Consider the following 24,126-nt stretch of genomic DNA (forward strand, 5'->3'; position numbering starts at 1 on the left):
CTTATCTTAGACTGTAACATCAGCGCTGTGGTCGGCATGAAGCTGGACACTCTGGTGACAGTGGCAGAGAAAAGGACATTAAAGAAACTGCTGGACATTATGAACAATGCTGGGCATCCTCTGCACACGGTCATAAAAACCAGAGGAGTCTGTTCAGTGACAGGTTGCTTCTCCCCAAGACAAGAACTAACAGACTTAAAAACTCCTTTGTCCCACACGCCATCAGACTGTTTAACTCCTCTCTGGAGGGGAGAGGGAGGGGAAACAGGAGGACAAAGGAGGGGGGAACAACTAAGCTGTAGTGCCTCTTCACCTCACTGTGCAATACCTTTTGTGCAATACTTTTTGTAAATAGTCAACAGTGCAATAGACTCAATACTTGAAATGTGCAATTCACTTGTATTTTTATTTTTTATTCCTATTTATTCTATTTATCCCCTTTGTATATTTTATTTATATTTGTCTCTGTATTTATATATATGTGTGTGCGTGTATATATATATATATATATATATATATAACAATTCTGTAACTGTAACTTCGGTCGTTGCTGTGCTTTTTTTGGAAGTCGAATTTCCCAGAGGAACCCACCCGAGGGATTAATAAAGTTCTATCTTATCTTATCTTATCTTATCTTATCTTATTTTATGCCTTTACCGCCCTCTTGTGGCAAGATGTGATCATGTGTTTCCTTTGCTGAATTATTTGTCACTTAATGCCTTTAGGCTGCACCGATTGACTGATTGTCCACCTGCTCCAACTCCTTATGAAACACGTGTGTAATTGAATAATGATTGAAACTCTAATCATTATTCTGATGACAGTACAAAACTTGACTTTTACCTCGAGGTTGAGGAAAATTCTAGTTGTTTCTTTCTTGCGTTGTCACATTTACAAGAATTACAGAAATCTAAAAAGTGTTCCAGTAAATATGTTGTTATACTGCAAGAGCATCACAAGCATTCAACATGAAACCTTCCCAGCTTGGGGAAAAAACACAGGTGATCCTGAGATTTAATGAAGAAACAGCAGCTTCAGATAAGACTTTCTGGTAGCTGAGATCAGCACCGTGTTAAGCACGAACACTTTGACCAGACTTTGTGCGTGTACATTTTTATCCACAAAGTTGTTGAAAGGATGCAAAACCCATCAGAGTATGGATGACATGTAACAGTAAAAGACACTGAATTAAAACAAATGTGATTGAACAGAAGATTTCCAACAAAGACATAACACAGCCACAAAAATAAAAGGGTTAAAGTATTTTAAAAAATTCAAAATTAAGATAAAAACAACTATTTGTATCAAGTTATGTCACATTTTCTCAAAAACAATAAAAGTAATAAAGTAAAATAGTTATTCAAATAAAAAAATTAAGTATAAAATATAAGAAAATGTTTGGTTTGTAGTGCCACCTTTTGTGTAGGAACACATGAGTAAAAATGTCATTGATCCAGCGTTGATGAGTCATATCAAGAAGTCAAAGCCTTTATGCCTTAGACTTTATGGACGCAGCTTTTTGTCGTTAATTTCTGAACTCTTGTGCTGCTTTTCCCTAACTCAGTAAGCCGTTGTAGAAATGACAAAATAAAGTAAATAGTGCACAGCGTGCGGTTGCTTTTTGTTACCCACTGATCACCGGTTACAAGTTGACTTCTTAAATTAATCTGTTTTTATTATTATATCAAACGTCATGTATCTGTTTTTGTCTCATCTCTCGTGCAAATTTCAGACAGGTGCTTTAAAAGCTTCACCTCAATGCCGTGACCCGGATTCGAACCGGGGTTGCTGCGGCCACAACGCAGAGTACTAACCACTATACGATCACGGCTGGTCAGAAAATGATCATCTGCAATCTTTATTGTGTTTTTTCCTTCATATCGATCTCAAACTCTGTGTCTACGGTGCGCACATTTACGCACGTGGCACAGTAACAGTATCTGCATTAACACAGGGACCTCGCGTGGTCTGACCGTAAATACATTTTGGTGCTCTTCTGCACATCGTGCAGGTCAGCTGTTACACGCAGATTCCAGTTTTTACGGTGAAATAAGAAAAAAAAAGCAAGATCCAGACTGTAACTGGCAGTGAAAAGCACGAAATGTTTGTAGTTCTAATGTTGATACGACCTAAGCGTGTCAAACTTAAAACGTACAGTCCTGCTTAGTGGGTTTAAAATGGACTCCTGTGGATTGGAGGTGACTGACTACATGGACTTTCAGTCTGCAGCTGACCAGCCGTGATCGTATAGTGGTTAGTGCTCTGCGTTGTGGCCGCAGCAACCCCGGTTCGAATCCGGGTCACGGCATTGAGGTGAAGCTTTTAAAGCACCTGTCTGAAATTTGCACGAGAGATGAGACAAAAACAGATACATGACGTTTGATATAATAATAAAAACAGATTAATTTAAGAAGTCAACTTGTAACCGGTGATCAGTGGGTAACAAAAAGCAACCGCACGCTGTGCACTATTTACTTTATTTTGTCATTTCTACAACGGCTTACTGAGTTAGGGAAAAGCAGCACAAGAGTTCAGAAATTAACGACAAAAAGCTGCGTCCATAAAGTCTAAGGCATAAAGGCTTTGACTTCTTGATATGACTCATCAACGCTGGATCAATGACATTTTTACTCATGTGTTCCTACACAAAAGGTGGCACTACAAACCAAACATTTTCTTATATTTTATACTTAATTTTTTTATTTGAATAACTATTTTACTTTATTACTTTTATTGTTTTTGAGAAAATGTGACATAACTTGATACAAATAGTTGTTTTTATCTTAATTTTGAATTTTTTAAAATACTTTAACCCTTTTATTTTTGTGGCTGTGTTATGTCTTTGTTGGAAATCTTCTGTTCAATCACATTTGTTTTAATTCAGTGTCTTTTACTGTTACATGTCATCCATACTCTGATGGGTTTTGCACCCTTTTAAGAACTTTGTGGATAAAAATGTACACGCACAAAAGTCTGGTCAAAGTGTTTGTCCTTAACACGGTGCTGATCTCAGCTACCAGAAAGTCTTATCTGAAGCTGCTGTTTGTTCCTTAAATCTCAGGATCACCCTGTGTTTTTTCCCCAAGCTGGCAATGTTTCACGTTAAATAAAGAATCAAAGAAATCCTGACTGTGTGTCATTTCCTCGAGCGAGTTGTTCAAAGATTCAAGATTCAGAGTGTTTATTGTCATGTATACAGAAGAAATAGCATTTCTCTGTGCAATGAAATTCTTCCTTTCCTGTCCATACGCAAATGCCAAGTTAGGGTAAGGGTTAAAGGAACAAGATAAAAATAAGTATAAAAATAAGAAAAAATATGAAGATAAATAAAAATAAAAATAAGGATAAAAATAACGAAAGATAAAAACACAAGTACAAAAATAAGTGTAGACAAGTGAGGTATGCAGATGTCAATGTAGATGGATGTACAAAGGAGCTTAATGTGCAAAATGAACTTAGTGTGCAACGTCCCCTGTTGTGCAAATTGCAGTTGAGTTACGTCAGCTGTTCAGGAGTCTGATAGCAGTGGGGCTGAAGGAGTTGTTGAGTCGGGACATTCTGGATTTCACACTTCTAAACCTTCGTCTCGAGGGCAGAAGTGTGAACAGTTCGTGTTGAGGGTGTGTGGGGTCTTTGTGGGTGGAGGCAGGTCTCCTCTGGACTCTGCGATGGTAGATGCTCTGCAGAGAGGGCAGCAGAGTCCTGATGATCTTCTCCGCAGTTGTTATCACTCTCTGCAGGCGTTTGCGATCCATAGCAGTAGTTCTGCCATACCATGCAGTGATGCGGCTGGTCAATGTGCTCTCCACAGTGCAGCTGTAGAAGCTGCTGAGGATCTTGGCCAACATACCAAATTTCCTCAGCCTCCTCAGGAAATACAGCCGCTGCTGAGCCTTCTTGACCAGCTGTGTGGTGTTCAGTGTCCAAGTGAGGTCCTCACTGATGTGAAAGCTGAGGTGCCAAAAGCTGCTCACCCTCTCCACTTCATTCTCCTGGATAAACAGCGGCTGGCGAGGCCTCTTCTTCTTGTTCATGTCCACTATCATCTCCTTTCTGTGTGCTCATACTCACATTCACAATTTGACATGTTTTTCTCAAAAACTTAAATGCTTGTGATGCTCCTGCACAATAACAATATATTTACTGAAGCACTTTTTAGGTTTCTGTAAATCTTGTGAATGTGATAACTCAAGAAAGAAGTAATTATGATTTTTCTCAACCTCAAGGTAAAAGTCAGAGGTCAAGTTTTCTGAAAATGTTCTTATGCGATAACTGAAGGACGGGGCAATGTATACCTTTTAAACTGATACCTTTATCAGTGGTTTTCTCAGTTTCTGTAATCCGATTACTTTTTTCAGGTAACGAGTAAAGTAAGGGATTACTATTGCAAAAACGGTAATTAGATTACCGTTACTTTCCCGTAGGAACGCTGCGTTACTAAAACCGTGATTTTTTGCGAGAATGTCTCATGACAGTGACGTAAGCAAGTGCGATGTTTGTGACAACAGCTGTGTGCAGAGCAACAATGGATAATATATCGAGTGCGGGAGAGAATGTGAGCGTGCAGCGTTTAAAGTGTGGAAGTACTGACCTTACTTTGAGTTTGATTCCATAAAAAGTGACAAAAACATTAGCATCCGTTGTGCGTGGGAAGAAAACTTCTTTTTACAGCAAAAAAACTCCTAAACTTCCAAGCAAGCACTGAGTGCGCTACCACGTAATGGGAAACTCACAGAGAAACTCGCGGATTCTTCCACTGACCGCTGCGGCACACCTGCACCAGGGTAAACCTCCGCCTGCCCTACTCCTGCTTTACAGGTGAAAATAGAGCAACAGGGCCGCTGAGTCTTTGATGTTATTTATTTTCTGCTGTGCTTTACTTGCATCTCAAAGAGTGAGTGTAAACACAAATATATATATATATATATATATATATATATATTTATTTATTTTATGTGCTGGAATGTGCAGAAAATAGGTTTGAATATTAAACAAATTTCTTCCAGTCAGAGAATGTTGCATTTAATTACATTTTTTGCTCAATGCATAAAGTTAAGATTAAAACTAATAAAACAAGTTTTAAAAAGGAACTTTTCCATTTGATTACATTTTGTATGATGGATTATGCAGAAAAAGTAGAATTGGGCTGAAAGATCTATCACTTTATCACCTATTCAGGTTGTAAATCGTGTTTTTAAAAAGTAACTAAGTAACTAAGCAATTAATTACTTTTGAAAATAAGTAATCAGTAAAGTAACGGGATTACTTTTTTGGGGAAGTAATCAGTAATTAATTACTGATTACTTTTTTCAAGTAACTTGACCAACACTGGTCACTAATAGGGATGGGTATCGAAACCCGGTTCCTGTTGAGAACCGGTTCCCACTGTTTCAATTCCTTGGAATTGTTTGCCATTTTTGCAAACGATTCCCTTATCGATTCCAGTCGCCCCGAATGACGTCACCACGTTGCTGAGCGTCGCTTACCTGGCAGGAAACACGGTGCCTAAGCGCAGGGCTGGACTGGGACAAAAAATCAGCCCGGGCATTTTGACTAGAGACCAGCCCACCAGGTATTACAGGAAAAACCATAAAGCCTTTGAATGAAAACAAACGTTGTTGTGACAGTGATGTACACTGTCTTGTTGGTACATATGTATCAATCTAATAAACTTAAACCTACACCATCCTCCCCATTCTGGTATTCTAAACAGTACTTAGCCGAAACCCAAAGACTGCTTGGTTGAGTTAACTTCTTGAACTATCTACAACATATGGTGGAAACCTGACATTAAGACAGAAAAGACTAGATGTAAGACATGACCATTACTGAATATTAAAAATAATAATTGACAGATTTAGTGATATTTTCATAAACTATTTATTTACCATATCAATAAACAGCATGGCAGGGCAAAATATTTTTTCTAACATGGCAACCTTTAAAAAGTGAAGGGAGACAGAAAGACAGGTGAGAAAGAATAAAAATTTAACTGACTTTTTGATGGCATTTTACACAAAGTACTAGTACAGTATCTAGAAAATGTGGGAAAATACTGGCATCATGTACAGTACTTTCTTCTGAAGTAATTATGTTGGGACCCTGAAAAAAACTTACTATGTACAATAATGAATTTCTATAAATTTGACATCAGATGAAAACTTTGGTTGTAAGATTCGGATAATTATTTGTTAAAAGCTTGAAATTTTAAATGAGAATAAGAAAGAAAAGTATTTCTTTGTGCCCCCCTCTCCCTGTTAATGCCCTACCTGGCCCCCCTGGCAAAACTTTGCTAGACCCGCCATTGCACAGTTACCAGCTGTCAGTTTAAAGGTGCTTCTGCTGTTTAACGCGACCTCCGCTAGTTTCCTCTTTCTGGCACAAAGCGGGAGATAAACAAGCAAGAGAGACGGGACTTGCGGCAGAAACGCTGATCATTGATCAGTTTCATGATTGAAGTAGCAGCAGGAGAGGGAGGGGGGAGAATGAGAGAAGAGGCAGCTGACAGCATAAAGACAGAATAAATCCAGCTTTTTGTCTTTTTTTTTATTGTAGCTGAAGTACAGAACAAATCGCGTTTATTTTCAGCTCAATACAAAACACGTAATATTAACTCTGAATACCAGAGGTATAGGCAACTCGACTAACTAACCTTATGAATAAAATAAAGTTCACCAGTAACATCATAGCACCCGCCCAACTGTATCGAAACTCCATCATGCTAGCTAGTACGCAGTACGAGTTATTGTAACTGACTGTAAAAAGTTAGCACAACGAAAATAAACTCCACCTAAACTTGGTTTATATCTGACCCAGATAGACTGCAGGTCATAACTTCTTACCTGAAGCTCATTTCACCTGACAGTCGGACCGGCGGCCGCCTTGGGTCTCTCCTCCTCCGCCTCCCCTTTCCCCCATCCACCTGCTGGCCTCCACCACTTGCTAATTTTACTGAATCTGTGAAAGCTCCACCATAGCCACTACCAAACAATTGAGTTATTTTTACACGTTTGCCAGCATCTGTCCAATCCGCCACCTTTCACTGTTTACACGGTTACGGAAAAAAAAGACAACAACAACAAAACATCGGCCCATTTAAAACGAAAAATTACCATCGGCCCACCGGGCAAATGCCCGGTATGCCCGATGGCCAGTCCAGCTATGTTTGCGCCCCTCCCGTCTCTGCTCAGCAGAAACACAAGAGTGACGTGCAGCGTGAAGCGAAAAAAAGTGAGAGAGAGGGTAAGAGAAAGAAAAAAAACCCCACGGCTTGCATCGTTCACTTCAAAGAGTCAGCTCTAAGAGCCATTTCGTTTGCAACCGACCCATCACTACAAAAAAAGCTACACAGGAGAGAAACCACTCAGTTGCCCTGTGTGGCAAGACATTTGGCCTCTTTGGAAATTTGAAACAACTCCTGAGGATTCACACATGGTAGAAATCCTTTGGCTGCTCAGAATGTGGAAAAACATTCAGCTCTAAGTCTGACCTGAGGGTTAACATGCGAATCCACACAGAATAGAAAAGATTCATCTGTAGCCTCAACATTAATTAAACAAACTTTCACTACCTCATATAATAATCACCAGTCTCCTGATTTGATGGTGGATGGTGCTTGGTGGGTAGAGTAGCTTTAAAGAGGAAGTGATGGAGAAGATGGAATTGGCCTTCAGAGTGTGAGAACTGCTTTTCTTCTCATGTTACTCTGTGAAGCCAGAAGATCCAGAGCACAATAGTAACACCATGTGCAAGTAATTAATGGATCAATTAATGGGTTTCTTGTCGTGTTTTTTTTTTTTTTTTCATCTCTAATCAGGGGCGGTTCTAGGATCAGAACTTTGGGGGTGCTGAGCACCCAGAGAGCTGCCCAGCCAGGCAAGATAAACCTGTCTCTGTCAGTCCCTGCATCCTTAAATATTGTCCCGAGTTCTCTCTGACTGTCTCCTTGGTGCACTTAAACCCCTGTTCCTCCCTGTCCTCATCGTCTGTCGTCTTCATCTCCGTTATCAGTCATCATAATTTTACCATCTCTGTGCAAGTCTGCAAATTTCTTTATTAAATCATAAGATTCTTAAATTCATCAAGTCTCTCTGTCCCTGGGTCCTTATCACAAAACATGACATCACTGTTTTGTACATTTTAACACAATTTAATCCCCACATTTGTGAAAGAAAAGCAAAACACTTTTTTGAAAAGTCTGTTACAAAACCATCAAATCTGATAAGGGTTATTTAAATGCTGCAAAAGAAGAATGGATTGGGATAGAAAAAAATACATATCCTAACCTTAATTACTGGGGGAGAATAATGAATGATGCTCATTGTGAGTAAAAAGTAAACTGAGTGCATTTTTTGGACAGATATTCACTTTTAATGTGTATGTATAATATAATACAAATACATAAAAAACACTCCCAAAACAGAATAAATTATTACAAATAAATTATTACAAAATATTAATAAAAACTATAAAAATGGAGGCAACTTTGCCTGTGGTAGAATGTATACAATGTATGAAAAAAATCTTTATTGCAGAAACTAATTTAATAATACTAATTTTGTGTTGTAAGATTTATGACTTTCATGCTTTCATAGCGGTACTTAGGAGAGCTTGACATTTTTCTCAGGTGGTACACACTGTAAAATGTTTGAGAAACACTGATAAGTTAAGTGTATGTGTGCTTTTGGAAAACATTTAAAGCTGCTGTACAGAATCTTTGAAACAAGCTTAAAACATTTTTAGAATATAAACAGAGCATCTGCTTCTCTTTACAGCTCCTCACTCCACCAGGGCTGTTTGGCACTTTCTGATAGAGTGCAAATGTAATGTATGTACTGCGGCTGAGGTTTTAGTAGAGTTGTGGCTGAACCACATAAAAATATATCATTAATTTTAATCTCCCCAATCAATGATAATGTTATGTTGGAATGTTGTTAAAGAGGGTCAAAAATGTTTCAACCCAGTTTGTTTTGCAGATTCTGTACAGCAGCTTTAATATAGGGAGGACACAACTTCCAGATTGTGTGAGTAAAATCAGGTTTTTTCTCTTTGTCAGTTTAACAGTTTCTGTTGTGCCTGTCACTGTTCCCTGTCTGTTTTCTTACCTGGTTCTTCCTGACCTTGTACTTTCTCCTCATGTTCCCTCTTTCCTCTCTCCCTCTTTGGACTGACAATCATACACAAATAGATTGTATTCAATTAGATGAAAAATTACATTAATATGAAAAAAATTCTAATAAGATCACTAACAAAAAGTCTTCTCTCTTTCAACAAAAAGGCAAATAACCACATGAACATCTAATAAAAGATATAAACATTGAAACACTGATCCAACATTATTCTTGAATGACGGATCATTTGATTTTACACTTTTACCTGAATGTGGCTCCTTTTTTTGGAAAAACTTCCTTATATCCATTATGAACCTGGCTGTCTCTCTGTACACACACACACACACACACCAGGAGTTTATAAGGTTAATGGGCATTCAGTCAGTTAGCTAGTTAGTATCCATTTCAAACAGGACAGTGGTAACCAAAAGTAGGCTGCGGACAATTTTAAGTTTTAGATTTTAAATAGGCTGTATACATTTCAATGGGAGCAACAGGACGGTCAAATGTCGCTGATTTTACTACAGAGCAGGACGGATTGTAGGGTAGCTAACATTGTCGGAAAACACGTTTTCAACACTGCAGGTTACCTGGTGTAATGCTTTTCAGCTAAAAAGAAACATGGTCTGACTCCTACCTAACTATATAAAGAGTAACTGAAGGTTAAATGCAGCTAATATGTCCTGTTTTAAGCCAGGCACTTAAACCTCCACTCCGCTGCGTCTCAGCCACCATCTCTGGCAGCAACGGCGCTAAAGCCAGAGTAGGGGAGAGCTGGAACAAACCATTTTGGGAGGGGGGGGGGGGGGTTATCTATACTTTTGTTGTTAAAATGTTACGTCTCAAACAAGTACAGTACTGTATGCTTTTTATATTTTTAGTATTGTGTCACACAAAGAGCAAATATTGTCAAAAAAAGTAAGAAATCTTTGGGGGTGCTTTGATTCCTTTTGGGGGTGCTTAAGCACCCCTAAAAATGGGCTAAAATCGCCCCTGTCTCTAATGCTGAAAGTTATTTAAGACCCCACCCCCTACTGCAGAGAGTAAGTTTTAGTTAAGGAGGAATCAATAAACCTGATAAGAAATATATTAGTGAACAAGCCAGAGTGCAATGATAAAAACATTCTGACTGATACTATGTAATACATAATTCAGTGTAAATCTGTAAGACTGTATGTGTTCAGCTGATCAGTCTGCTCTGTGTCACCAATAAATCATAGTTTTAAATACTTGATGACACTTTGCCTTGTGTGTAAATAGGTGTGAACACTGCAACATTATTATTATGGTACATGAAATTTCTAAATGTTAGGTGTATTCTGAGTTTGTGGGACAGTTAGTCCCTTCATTCTTGGAGATTAACTTCAAAGCTGCTCTGAGTCCTGTAACATTCTTGGTTTAAGAGCAGAACTGAAGTGAAGTCCAGTCATTGAGATAAATTTCATAGCAGACGGTAGGAGTGGTCCGAGTCCAAAATAGATCTAAGTGTGCAGAGTCACTGCTGCCTTCAGTGATCATTCACCATTCACTCCCTGAGACAGCAGTGGGCCAAATCTATTATGTCAGATAATTTGAAACTCCTTCAGGGGCTGATACAACGAGTTCACTGTTACAGCCGATAGGAACTCCTGCTCAACACAAAAACCACAACCCTGGATTCTTGAAAAGGTCTAAGTAAGACTAAAAATGTTTTAGTTTAAAATAAGTTTACACACTTTTTTTCAGCAACAGAAGTGGGCTGCAGCAAGTAATGAAAATGCAGTTAATTAAACTGCTTTTCATTATGCAGTGAAGCAAAGAGCAAATAAAGATAAACACCAATAAGAAAGAAAACATACACCTAGGTACACACAGGTGTATGGTTCTGTGTAGAAAAAGACCTGTACATCTTTCTTGGAAAAAAGGAGCCTCATATAAAGCCTCTTTCTAAAATAAAGCTTTATTTAAACAGATGTTCTGTAGGCAACTGATTAATAAGGGGGTCAGAGGTCCATCAGTGACTGTGATGCAGTAACAGTGAAATGTCCATCAGTGATTGGCGCGTCAGTGTGATGTCATCCTCTAGTCATGTGACTCTTAAAGCAGGCTAAGAGGATTACTGAATCTCTCTTCAGTTATTGTCTGCTTCAGTCTTTTGTTTTCACAGAAGAAGACAAGGCATTTGTGGGTTGTCAAGATTTATTAATCACCTGATGAAATTGTAGATGAAGCTTAGTGAATTCTCTGTGTTTCTGCTGCTGGTCTGCATCTCTCTGCAGAGAGCTGACAGCCATTTACCTAACTTCAGTCCTGGAACTCCCCCTCTGCAGGTAGGACAAATGCAAGCTGGGAAGAAAACCAGTAACCCTGACACTGAGCTAATCAGCTGCAACCAAAGTCAGCTCTGATTTTGACTTAAATCAGAAGTGTATTATTCAGATTAATACCACAGGTGGCAAATTTACAGGCAATATTTACTTCAGTAGAAGTACAGATACTTGTGTTAAAATAAAGCTTCAGTAAAAGTTGAAGTACGGATTGAACTTCTTTACTGACATAAAACTGAAAAAGTACAGCTCCAGAGTAACCAGACAGGATAATGTATATTTAAATATATAACTTTCTACAGGACTGAATATAATATTTTTATGTAAAAGTCCAGAGCCTCTGAAGATTATCTGAGTACTTCTAACATTACACAAAGCAAAGGTGTCCATCACGCTTGTTCATGAAACTTGGTTTATCCATTTTCTGGAGCGAGCCAACAGTGAAGCTCTGAAGATTTCCCTCTGAGGGAGCTGTAGAGATCAATGGTGAAGATCATTGATCTATGCAATGAGCTTTAGTCTTTCTGATGTTTCTGAAATTATGCCTCTCTCAGTGGGTCAACAGAACATCTGGCACAGGACAGCTGTGATAAAAGAAAGGGAGGAAGTTTCTCCAAACCTCTGGACCCAGGAAACCCAGCTTGGTCCTGATGGTCTCCCTCATTAGGTTTACTTAACTGTGAATCTAGCTGTTGATCATAATGTGAACGATGTTATTACATGAAAAGAACAAATTACACTAGTTTTTATTTAAAGTTTATGTGTTACCAGGCTGTAGAGTGCTCAGTGAGTGTAATGGATCTAAAACTGTTTAAATCTTTAGTCTTATATCATCCTCAGTCTTATGTTAAAATCTCAAAGGACAATGTTTGATGTTTAGTAAAGACGCTGGATTTGTGATTCCTTGCAAGCTTTGTTTAATGGGTAACTGAGCAGGCATTACATGCAAGCAGCTTGACTCCAGCGTCTTCTTACTGCATGCATGCGCAGTGCACTATTCTGAACAGGTAATAATAATAATAATAATGGATTGCATTTATATAGCGCTTTTCGGGACCCTATTCAACCCCCATTATTAAACAATACCAGTCAGATGTTCTATGTCCCCTTTCTTTAGGTTAAGACTGTATAAACAACAGATTCTAATCCACAACATTATAGCCTGGACATTAACCATTCACTTCAAACCTGGAACTGTCATTGGTAAGAATATAGTAAACATTTAACATTTGACCTTGTCAACATCACGTTACATGTAGTTTCCATGGATTTCGTTTTCTTTGTGCTCTGGGGAACAGGCGGTTGATGGTTGGACCACGGTAGAGTCATCGTGGGAATCTCTGTGTTGTGGTGGTGCTTCAGGGACTGGGAGGACATGCCTGCGGTTCCGCCTATACTCTCCGCCTCCTGACTGGACAATGTATGATCTGGATTTCTTATTAGTCCCTAAGGAGTCATGTCCATGATGCGTTTGCATCCTCACAACCTCACTTAGCACGAGGGGACGGAGTGGTCTGCTGGAGTTGTCATAGCATTTATTTTGTGCATGGCGCTTATGAACTAGGCTTGTCTTAACAGCTGTGTTGCTTTTGGGCCTGGGAACCAGCAGATGTTGCATGATAGTGCATTTTTGCCTTGACATGAGCCTTTCAGCTGGAGAACCTAGTGTGTGAGCTTGAGTGGCTCTTTTTGTTTATGTGGCCTGGTACTGTTGCACACCAGACACGCAATTGTTTCTTGCCCTATATCTTCAGTTATTGTGGGCCAAAACATGATAGCATGGGCCCTGCGTTTAGTAGCTTCTGTGTCTGGGTGCCCTCTGTGGAGGACAGTGATTTAATCCTTTTGTAAAGACTTTGGGATCACTGTCTTCAGGCCTTTCTTGACAATGTCATCTTCAAGGGGGAGTTTATTTGATATGGGTAGTATTCACGAATTTCTGTGAGCAGCTGAGTTTGTCTGCAAGGCCAGGCCTTCATTGTGACAGTGCTCAGTTTCTGTAGCTCTGGATCGGAGGCAGTGTGCTCCCACAGTTCAGTCAGCCTAAGGAAGAGATGTGTTGGAACAACATGATCTTGTTGTTGGGTTCGGGAGCAAACAAAAGCATTCTAGCTTTTTAAATGGCAATGTGTAGCTTTTTAAATAGGTTTAATGTATGTGTTGTAGGTTGCTAACATTATTCCCTCCTGTTTTACATTTTAAAAGCTTGTGTTTTCAATTATCAGTACAGCATCACTTTCAGGTGCATTTTCAATGCTTACTTCATTTAAATGCAATCTTCCATGTCCTTCTTTGGGTCCTCCTGGGCAAATGTGTAGTAAATAAAGGTATTAGTCACCATCCTTTGTATCATGCTTTTTATGCAGGGGAGAATACAGGTCACAGCAATAAACATAAGAACTAAAACAACAAATACTGGGGTCACAATCTACAGTAGCATGTGCTACCAAGGTCCAGAAGTCAGCCATGCGAGCCAATCCTGTGTTGAGGCTCATGGTGTGTGGTCTGCCACATGCCTTTGCAGCACGGTTAAGTTCTGTAGGTCCTGCCAGTGGAGTATTCGTCTGGAATGAATGTGCAACATGTCTCACCAATTAGCTTACACACCCCACCTTGGGATGCGGTTAGCAAGAATGTTATACGGCCATAATCCAGAGCTGTGAGTGGATAGTGGCATGTGGGCACATATGTAGCAGTCCATCTTGTTGTTAAGGTGCGCCGTGGTGTTCATCATCTGCCACCAAAAGTTTGTAGAATAGCCATGAGGTTATTGAGTGTGGCTTCCTCGGTCCCATAGTGCTTCAGCTGTCGTCACGAACAGGAATACTTTCAGCCACGCTGTCATCCTTGTTGCTGACTAAAGGTAAGGGAGTCATTGGTTTCTTCACCGGGTTTGAGATGGAAGGTCCTAGAGGCTTTCTTCCCCCTTTGTAGTTGGACTCGGGCTCAGCGTCAAGGTGCGTGATCTTCTTGCAGTGACTCTGGTGAATCCATGTTGATCTTTCAGCAATGTTATTTTTAAAAGGAAATTGGATCCAGTTGTTTTACTGCTGTTATGCTGCTCCCTCCTGTTGAGTCATGACCACGTCCATGGCTCAAAATTTCAGCAGCAGTCTTGTAGAAGTGTTCATAATGCAAATGACAACAACAATGACACAAAGGAAGACCCTCTGTAGAGTGTCAACCTCTGTATGGCACAGCGAAAAAACATTAGGTGATAATCTTTGAGAAATTGCCGTCAGTCAGTTCCTGTCACCGCCATAGCATCTGTTTTCTGTGTTGTTTACAGAATCATGATGCCATCCCTGAACTTCCTCTGTGCTTTCGGTTGGAGCTTGGCATGCTCCCCTTATCCTTCAGATAACCATTCTGTTGTCCACCATCTCCTGTTGATGCTCTCTAGGAAGCCCAGTGGTACAGCTCTCTGCGGGTCGTCAACTGGAGGTGGTCTCCACCCCTCACTGATCCTCTTGTCGCCTCTCTCATAGCCTCAGTCTGCATCTGCATCTCATTTTCTTCTTCCATCACTTTACCTTTTTCCACCTGTAATTTAAGCCTCCCCAGAAAATCCTCGTTTGCCACATGGCCCTTGCCATGTGTCAACTTCACACAATTAGACATACATAAGAAAGTTAGTTGCACATTCTCTCTTAAAGATTCCCAGGGCTTGTCTGTTAGGCTGAACGAATGGACTCTATGGCAGAACAAACGCAGGGAATGCAGAAAGTGCTCTTTATTTACAGTGTCTGGATTATTTACACAGGGTGGGAGATTATGTACAGTGATAAATAAACGGAGGGAAACCAGGAAAGGGGGCTGACACGCACTCGGAGGGAAAGGTATAATCGGCACACACAGGGTTGATCTACGAGAAAAAGGAAAACGAAATTTTAGGGGAAGATACCAAACATCCATCCATCCATCCATTCGCTTCCGCTTATCCTTTTCAGGGTCGCGGGGGGCGCTGGAGCCTATCCCAGCTGTCATAGGGCGAAAGGCGGGGTACACCCTGGACAGGTCGCCAGTCTGTCGCAGGGCTAACACATAGGGACAGACAACCATTCACACTCACATTCACTCGCACATTCACACCTAGTGGCAATTTGGATTGTCCAATTAACCTATCCCCACAAGCTGCATGTCTTTGGACGGTTTGGAGATACCAAACAATCAGTAAAAAGCGGCAATAAACATGGGGAGAGTTGGAGAGCTCACTTCTCACACTGGCAGTACAGGTTTGGGCGAGAATCTCCAGGATGCGAAGGTAAAGATGCGATTGATGTTTGAAGTGATCCCGGAAATACGGCTTTACCAGCAGCTGACAGGCAAGCGGGTGATGGATCCGGCTAAGGATACAGGACAACAGGTAAGCAGACAAAATCCAAAACATGGGTTGGCTGTAGTGCACACCGCAGAGATTAACAAACACGTTACCACTCAGGGAGGCAACAATACTCCGACACCAGATGTCTGTCGCGCTGCTCCTAAATAACGCTCCATCAAATGACGTCTGATGTACCACCGGTGTGACAGCATCCTGTGAGACACCGTCCCACCTACCTGTGCTGAAAAAGGAAGCAAACCCATGACACCACACCAGAGAAACCCTACCAACTCCTAATAGTCCCCCCCCCCCCCTCAACGGGCGGCCCCCGGAAGGGCTTACCAGGATGTCTCTTGTAAAAGTCAGCAATGAGATCAGGGTCCTCAATAAACGAACTCGGAATCTAGTACTGATCCTCAGGCCCGTACCCCTCCCAGTCCACCAAAAACTGAAAGCCCTGGCCCCAGCGGCGCATGTCCAGTAGCTGCCGGACTGAATAGATAGAAATGCCATCCACTACTCCGGCGGGCGGGGGAGGGGGGGGGAATCGGACGGGGGGCACAACGGGCTGCGAGAAACAGGTTTGAGCTGGGAAACATGGAAAGTAGGATGAATCCTCATGGAAGCGGGCAGTTGCAGTCTGACACATACAGGATTAATGAAGCATTGAATAGTGAAAGGACCCAGAAAACGGGGCACCAGCTTTCTAGACATACATTTCAAAGGAACAGTTGCAGACGACAGCCACACCTTCTGTCCCATGGATTATAGAGGAGCAGGGGATCTCCTCCGATCCACCGTACAGTGAGCTCGTGTCACAGTCTAAAGCAACACCGCCTTGGTCTGACGCCAAATCCTCCTGCTGCGGCGCAGGTGGTCCTGCACCACTGGGACCACAACCTCCGCCTCCTTAGAAGGAAACAGTGGGTGCTGATAACCCAAACAAACCTCAAACGGAGAGAAACTGGGGACAGAACAGGTGAGAGAGTTATGCGCATATTCTATCCAGGAGAGATGAGAGCTCCAGGAAGCAGGATTAGCCAAAACCACACAACGGAGCGCGGATTCCAGTTGTTGGTTCGTCCTTTAAGTTTGTCGATTAGACTGTGGGTGATAGCCCGAGGAGAGGCTCGCCCCCACCCCCAAGGCAGCACAAAACCCCTTCCACACACGTGACACAAACTGAGGTCCCCTGTCAGACACAATGTCCTGGGGAATCCCATGCAACCGAAAAACATGAACACCGAGTAAGCGAGCAGTCTCAAGGGCGGAAGGGAGTTTAGGCAAGGGAACAAAATGGGCAGCCTTGGAGAATCTATCCACGATGGTAAGGACGACCGAGTGACCAGAGGAACGCGGCAGCCCTGTGACGAAGTCCACAGCGATGTGCGACCACGGGTGACTGGGGACGGGCAGGGGATGCAAAAGCCCAGAAGGCGCCTGGTGACGGCTTTTAGAACGCGCACAAACTTCGCAAGCCACAACATACTCGCGCGCATCCCTCTCCAACGAAGGCCACGAAAAGGACCGTTTCGACAAAGACACCATACGATAAATGCCGGGATGACAGGCAAAGCGCACAGTGTGCAGCCAATGCAGGATGCGCGCGGACATGGCGGACATACATAATTATGAGGTCAATCAAATGGACCAATATGGCAAGGCCATGATGATCCAATTGGTAAAGTAAAGCCGATTGGCATCTTTCTTGGCCTTCAGACAACAATTTTGATGGCTAAAGATCCAAGCGGAACAGGCAAAAAAACAAAAAACAAAAAAAAAAGCGCCCAGGTGGAGATGCCCATCGTCCGGCGAAATCTGAGACAGCACGGCTCCCACGCCGGTATCGGAAGCATCAACCTTAACATCAAACTGTCTGAACACGTCGGGGCGGGCGAGGACGGGAGCGGAGCAAAACAGCTCCTTAAGCCGTGAAAAAGCCCGTTCGGCTTCCGCCGTCCACTGAAAAACACGAGCAGGAGATGTCAAACTAGTAAGCGGAAGCACAACTCGACTGAAATTCTTAATGAACTGCCGATAAAAATTAGCGAAACCTCTGCAATTGCTATTGTGTGGAAGGGGTCGGCCAACACACAATGGCTTCAAGCTTACAGGGGTCGGCTCTGAGCTGTCCCTTTTCCAGTACATAACCCAAAAAGGACACTGACCCCGCATTTGAAGACACATTTCTCAGCTTTCACTAACAGTTTATTTTCCAGAAGCCACTGTAATACACAGCGCACCTGCTGTACGTGGTCATCCAGTGATCGGGAAAAAATGAGAATGTCATCCAGATAGACAAAGACAAAATGGTTCAAAAAGTCCCGCAACACATCATTGATCAGAGTCAGTCCAAATGGCATTACCATATACTCATAATGTCCCAGCGGAGTGTTGAACGTCTTCCACTCATCCCACTGACGTATGCATACCAAGTGATACGCATTACGTAGGTCCAAATTAGTGAAGACAACCGCTTCCTGTAACGGAACAAAGGTGGAAGAAAGCAGTGGAAGGGGATATTTATTCCTCACAGTGATGGAAATAAGTCCACAATAGTCAACATAAGGTCTGAGAGATCCATCCTTTTTCCCTACAAAAAAGAACCTTGCAGCCACGGGTGAAGAGAACGGCCGAATCAAGCCTGCCTCCAGAGACTCCGTAATATAGGCTTCCATGGCAGCCCTCTCCGGCCTGAAGAGGTTGTACAGCCGATTAGTAGGCAGCAAAGCTCCAGGCAACAATTCAATAGAACAGTCATATGGCCGGTGGGGAGGCAGAGACAGAGCGCGACGTTTGAAAACTGACCTCAGATCATGATAGACCTCCAGCACAGACGACAGGTCCAAATCTTTTTGTGTCGATTCGGGAGCACCGGCCGCAGAGGGAGGTAAAGCAGACCGCAGACAGTGTGACAAACAGTGGCTACTCCAACTCTCTATACGACGGGTGGCCCAGTTGATATGGGGATTGTGGCGCTCGAACCAAGGATAGCCCAAGACTACAGGGGAATCAGGGGACGCGAAAACAAAAAAACTGAGAAATTTGCGATGATTGCCCGAGAGAATTGATGAGACAGGTTCCGTTTCATGGGTGACTGAGGGCAAAGCCTGACCATTGAGGGCAAAAACCGAAACAGGGACCTCTAGAAGTCGCATTTTAATACCGAGAAGACGTACCAGACCGCTGTCAATCAAATTCTGTTCACCCCCTGAGTCTAAAAGAGCTAAACGGACTTTACAAAACAAGTTTCCCTGACAGCAGAGTGCTCATCTTAGCTAGGTAGTGATGGTAAATTCGATTCTTTTTCCTGAATCGAGTTTTAATGAGTCACTCACCAAAGTGAATCAGATTTCTTGAGTCATTTGAGTCACTGAGTCAGTTAACCAGAGAGTGCAAAAATGTATATTTTCACTCAAACTTGTTTGTTTCTCTTTTAATGTAAATCCTACTGCTAAGATGAATGATTGTAAAAGAAAACAACTATTTTATAGAGCAAAAAAAATTCTAAAGGGAACATTTATTTATTTATTATTTTATTTTATTAATATTTTCCTTAAATGTGTCAAATATATATTTTCTCATCTAAATGTGCACTGAGCTGTGAGCCAGGGGGCGGTAATGCGCCTTAACATTGGTTGCCAACAGTGTTGCCAACTCCTCAGTAAGGAAAATCGCTATTGGTTGTCCTAAAAGTCGCTAGAAGTTGCTAAATGACGTCATCGCCTAATTTGCATAATTGGTCATGCTAATCTAATTGTAACCTATGTTGTTGGAGAGAGAAATAACATCGTGGAAGAGACATAAAGTGAGTAAAAAATGTCCTAAATGCATTTAGAGTTTATTTAGAACTACAAATTAAATTTCTTTTAGCAATTATTGTTTTTTTTAATGTCACAATTCCAACCCTGCTCCTTTACCTGGGCTTGGACCGGCAAAAGTGACCCGAAATAGGCACTCTGGTGGAGTTACTTTGTGTGTGTGTGTTTATAAGTAGTTTTAAACCTTGTGATCCACAAAACAGCATAAGAGTATGTGATGGACCGAGTTGAAAAACAGGAGTCGTCCCAGGAATTATTAGAAAAATATAGTTTCCATTTATTTAACCCCCAAAAATTATATTCACAAGAGTAATAAATGTTGAGCTCATAAAAGAGGTCAAAGAAACAAAACTGAACTCAGGCAACGACTGCAAACTTAACAAACCAAATGACTGCTACAAACATACATAATTGACCTAACATGAAATGACATACAAGGGTATATATAATGGCTGATCAGACCATTGTGACACATGAGGGGTAGCAAACAAACACAATCATAAATCACAAACGATGCAGTATTAATAAACTAAACACCAAAGAAGAAAATCAAAAACCCCATTAAACCCTAAACTCAAATATTTAATTAAATACAAATACTTTGTTTTTAAAGTAAACAAAACACACATTACCCCCTTCAGCAGGAAGTGGTGGTGTGGTCCAATTATCTTCCTTCATATTTAATGGTTTCAAACCCTGGCTACCATCTTTTGTCCAGCAACTCCCAGGGATGATGGCAGGTAAGAAATAAAAAGACAAAAGTTAGTCAGAAAGCAAAGAAATGAAGTAGTATGAATACATAAGTAAACTAAATGTGCGCGCTTACAAATAGAACAAATGTATCCAAACCAATCAAAGTTATTGGCAACTAAAATATATTACTATGTTCAAATGAAGAATGAAAATACAAAAGTTACCGACTTTAGAGTGTGGCCACAGGTTTGGCCATCACAGAGTAAAAGAGTAAAAGAAGAACTGACTGCGTTACAGCACCTGCTGCTTGTTGAGAGTAAAAGCAATACGCGCTTTCACTCTGAAAACTCGCTAAATATAGCGGCTAAGTTAGCAACACTGGTTGCCAACCAAGAAGAAGAAGAATCTGTAAGCCAGGAGGGAGGGGTGAGTGAGTGATTCGTCTATGCTACGATTCAGCACAGGAAGGGAGGGGGTGAGTGAGTCAGTGATTCGTTCAACTCGTTTGAGCTGTGAGCCAGGAGGGAGGGGGTGAGTGAGTCCTGAGTGATTCGCTTATGCTACGATTCAGCACAGCAAGGGAGGGGTAACTCAAATGTGCTGTTAGCATGTTTGCTGAGAGATGCTACTGTGAACCGAGGAGCTATTGTCTTGATGTGAGCTTCTACTCAGGGTTTTTTCTTCCAGTTCAGAGCAGAGATGTTTTTGTTAAGAAACTGGCTGTTGTTTTTTCTCCCCACAATTTTAATTATAAGCTAGATATATTTCTACTAATGGAATTAGTTTGCTAACAGCAACAGAGATGAGTCATTGAGTCAGTTGCGCTTGTGAATCATGATTCACGAGTCAGTAAAGTAATTATCGAGTATTGAATGATTCGTTCACGAATCGAACATCACTATAGCTAGGTCTCAGGACCTAGCTAAGAATGGTGGTTACGGATAAGCTTACAAACACGTTTAACTTACCGAAAAAGTGCAGCGGGGTGCCGGGTCCTTCTGTCGGGTAGTCCAGTATACTGAAGAACACCTCAGGCTGTCAGATTAAAACAGTCGTCATGGTTTTGTAACGTAAACGCTGGAGCTCCTGTCTGCACCCCCACTCTATCTCCCATTCCCGAACAGAGATACGTAAGTTTGTGCGTGACTGCAGCTTCCAGTCAAAGCTGTTACAATTACATCACACCCCAATTTCACAGCATTATGTAATGTAATTAGAATCAAACGTATGAGAAAGGAGACCCCTTGAACATAAAACAGCATCGTATGAACTACTGACGCTGTCACGTCGTCCATGTTTGTTACAGTCATTGGCTGGGACCTGACAACAGCGCCACCTGAAGGAGGCTTCTCTCTGTCTGATAGCTTGTGTTCTGACACCTGAGACCTGAGAACTGACAACTGAGAGCTGACACCTGAGTCCTGACAATTGAGGCCCTGACATCTGAGACCTGACACCTCAGACCTGACACCTGACGAGTTTTTGTCTGAGACCTGACACTTGACAGCTTTTTGTCTGAGACCTGACGGATGTCCTAAAATGTACACCATACTGCCATTTCTTTTTGTGAGAGCTGAGTTTCAGTACCAGATAAAAAGGACTGTTTAAGTTTAGTTTCAAAACCACCAAATAACAAGCTGAGTTTTGTGTTTCTAAGACTGTAGGAGATAAGGCTCGGGACTGGACGACGCTAACGCGTTGACGCCGTGCAGTAACAACATTTCTGCCTCTTTCATGGCTCTGTACTTTATTCTTGTTAGTGCCACATGGTCTAACAATCCAGCTTTAGGTGGCTTCCAGGTGGCTACCAGGTGTGCAGAATACAGTTTAATCAAAAAGTTTGAAAGCTGTGGCTACAACTGTAGCTTACCTCCACCAGTGTGTGAATGTGAGAGTGAATGAATAGTGGAACTGTAAAGCGCTTTGAGGGTCTTGAAAAGCGCTATATAAATGCAATCCATTATTATGATGATGTTTCACAATTTTAAAAAATCCTAACTTCACAGACACAGTTCACAATAAACAGCTTGTGTGCTTGCTGTGATTTCTTGAGCTCATAGTAACTTTAAAATTATTTTCCAGTGTTATTCCCTTTTATCCTCTTTTGAACCTTGAATGCTGTTAGAGGCCGTTCAAGTCCACTTTGTTCTGGGGTTGTTTTTTTTTCTCTTTTAGCCGTCGGGTGCCAGCCTGTGGAGGGGGGAGGGGGGGGGGGGGTACTGTCAGGGTTCCTGGGTCGGTGATCCAGTGTTTTCGGTTTTGTTCATGTTCAGTTTATTTTGCCACTTCCATGTGCTCACTTCCTGCTTTTCCTGTGTTGCTCGTCTTGTGTCATTAGCCAGATTATGTTCAGCTGTGTACTCACCGGTCTCTCATTATCATCCTCATCAGTCTGTGTATTTAAGCCCTCTGTTTCTACTCGTTCACTGTCGTGTCATTGATGTTAATGTCGTCTGTATGTTCAGTTCGTCAACCGGTCAGTCGTTCGTTCGTTCGTTCGTTCGTTCGTTCGTTCGTTCGTTCGTTCGTTCGTTCAGTCAGTCAGTCAGTCAGTCAGTCAGCCAGCCAGCCAGCCAGCCAGCCAGCCAGCCATTTCCTACCTCTGTACTGTTTGTTCACTCCATCGGCAATAAACATCCACCTTCACCTACCTGCCTGTGAGTCCAGTGTTTGGGTCCTCCTTCTCTCATCCACGACACTACTCCTGACACAGTAAATAAAAGCCTGTTTAGAAAATGTCAGAAGCAGAAAGTTAAAATATTTGTGTTAAACTGAAGAGAGAAAAGGTAAAAAGTTATCAGAAAAAATAATACTCAAGTAAATTACAGACACCTGAAAGAATTTTAGTCAAGTACAGCAAGAAAACTATTTGTACTTTGTTACTTTCCACCGCTGATTAAGCACAGTTTCAAATAAGATAAAGAAATCAATAAGTAATAGATTTGATCCAAACACTTTTCTACTTTAATTGCACACTGAAATCAATGTGTAACAGATTTCCTTTTATGGTCAACGTCGTCTCCATAATTGGTTTTAGCACCAATTGGCTGCCCCTCTGCTGGCTATCTGAAGCTCACCAACCAGGAAAAAAATTGTCTCTAGTTTTACTCTTTTAGCACAGTGTGAAAGATGAATACTTAATTTGATTGTTTCTGCTTGTATTTACAGTCATGTGTTGGTGTTTGTTATGTAGGTGTGTCAACTTTTTTACATTTTGTATTTTAATTATATTCTCATTGTGTGACCTCCCTATATTTATGTACAGCACTTTTGCGAACTTTATAGTTTTTAAATGTGGTTTATAACTGGATTAGATTGAAGAGGCAGAGCTAAAACTTGTTATTTAGACAGAGTATGAACTGAGGGGCTGCACCAAGTCCTAGAATAAGATAAAGAATCATTACTTTGTCCTGTGAATCATGCCAAGATACACTAACAGAGTCTCTGATTAAAAAACATGGAATATGAAGCAGAATAAGACACCTTTAATATGTGTCATCTCTCAGGTAAATGCTTCAAACATCGCCTCAGCTGTCAAGGAAAACATCTTCAGACGACTTCCTGGACTTTGTCGGCGTTTGAAGAGACGCAGAGTCACTGTCCTGGTAAAAATAAACTGACACCTCAGGGAAGAACCACTCAAGTCCTTTCAAAATAAAGCATGCCACCTGAGTGTCCACTGTGATTCATTTTCAGTGTAACTTGGAGAAGTTCTGTTGGGGGCGGAGTCAGACAAGTCATTCAGGTCAGCTGTGTCAGTGCCCGCGGGGTTCCAGGTGTTCACATTTCTTTCTCCACAGCCTCTGAGTGATAATGCTTTTTAATAAATATGAGAAAACTTTTTGTAAAGAGTTTTTTTTTGTTTAGATTAA

At 41.5% G+C, this 24,126-nt stretch overlaps 1 protein-coding gene, 1 long non-coding RNA gene and 2 other non-coding genes across 4 annotated transcripts; 2 read left to right on the plus strand and 2 right to left on the minus strand.

Moving 5' to 3' along the window:
• Positions 1-1,759: 1,759 nt before the first annotated feature.
• Positions 1,760-1,831, minus strand: trnah-gug (transfer RNA histidin (anticodon GUG)). Its single transcript has one exon. It is a non-coding gene; the product is annotated as a tRNA-His (tRNA).
• Positions 1,832-2,236: 405 nt separating this feature from the next.
• On the plus strand, positions 2,237-2,308 carry trnah-gug (transfer RNA histidin (anticodon GUG)). The gene has a single exon. It is a non-coding gene; the product is annotated as a tRNA-His (tRNA).
• Positions 2,309-9,008: 6,700 nt separating this feature from the next.
• On the minus strand, positions 9,009-9,840 carry LOC146549616 (uncharacterized). The gene is made up of 3 exons (XR_014890405.1): positions 9,701-9,840; positions 9,376-9,437; positions 9,009-9,166 (listed from the first exon to the last, which is right to left on the minus strand). It is a non-coding gene; the product is annotated as an uncharacterized LOC146549616 (long non-coding RNA).
• Positions 9,841-11,206: 1,366 nt separating this feature from the next.
• LOC146549617 (uncharacterized) lies at positions 11,207-24,097 on the plus strand. The gene is made up of 3 exons (XM_085261359.1): positions 11,207-11,419; positions 23,761-23,859; positions 23,951-24,097. The coding sequence occupies exons 1-3, from the start codon at positions 11,315-11,317 to the stop codon at positions 24,059-24,061; spliced, it is 315 nt and encodes a 104-aa protein (XP_085117485.1). The 5' UTR covers positions 11,207-11,314; the 3' UTR covers positions 24,062-24,097.
• Positions 24,098-24,126: the final 29 nt, after the last annotated feature.

This window comes from Mchenga conophoros, linkage group LG22, assembly GCF_057382185.1.
Source record: "Mchenga conophoros isolate Kocher_MC1m ecotype Shallow Benthic linkage group LG22, M_conophoros_male_GT1.1, whole genome shotgun sequence".
NCBI lineage: Eukaryota > Metazoa > Chordata > Actinopteri > Cichliformes > Cichlidae > Mchenga > Mchenga conophoros.

What these genes read in the sequence shown, in the direction of transcription:
- LOC146549617 (XM_085261359.1), top strand. Translation starts at nt 11,315, where the DNA reads ATGAAGCTTAGTGAATTCTCTGTGTTTCTGCTGCTGGTCTGCATCTCT. An exon ending in CTGGAACTCCCCCTCTGCAG is followed by an intron (nt 11,420 to 23,760) that starts GTAGGACAAATG and finishes GTCATCTCTCAG; the next exon opens with GTAAATGCTTCAAACATCGC. An exon ending in GACGCAGAGTCACTGTCCTG is followed by an intron (nt 23,860 to 23,950) that starts GTAAAAATAAAC and finishes ATTCATTTTCAG; the next exon opens with TGTAACTTGGAGAAGTTCTG.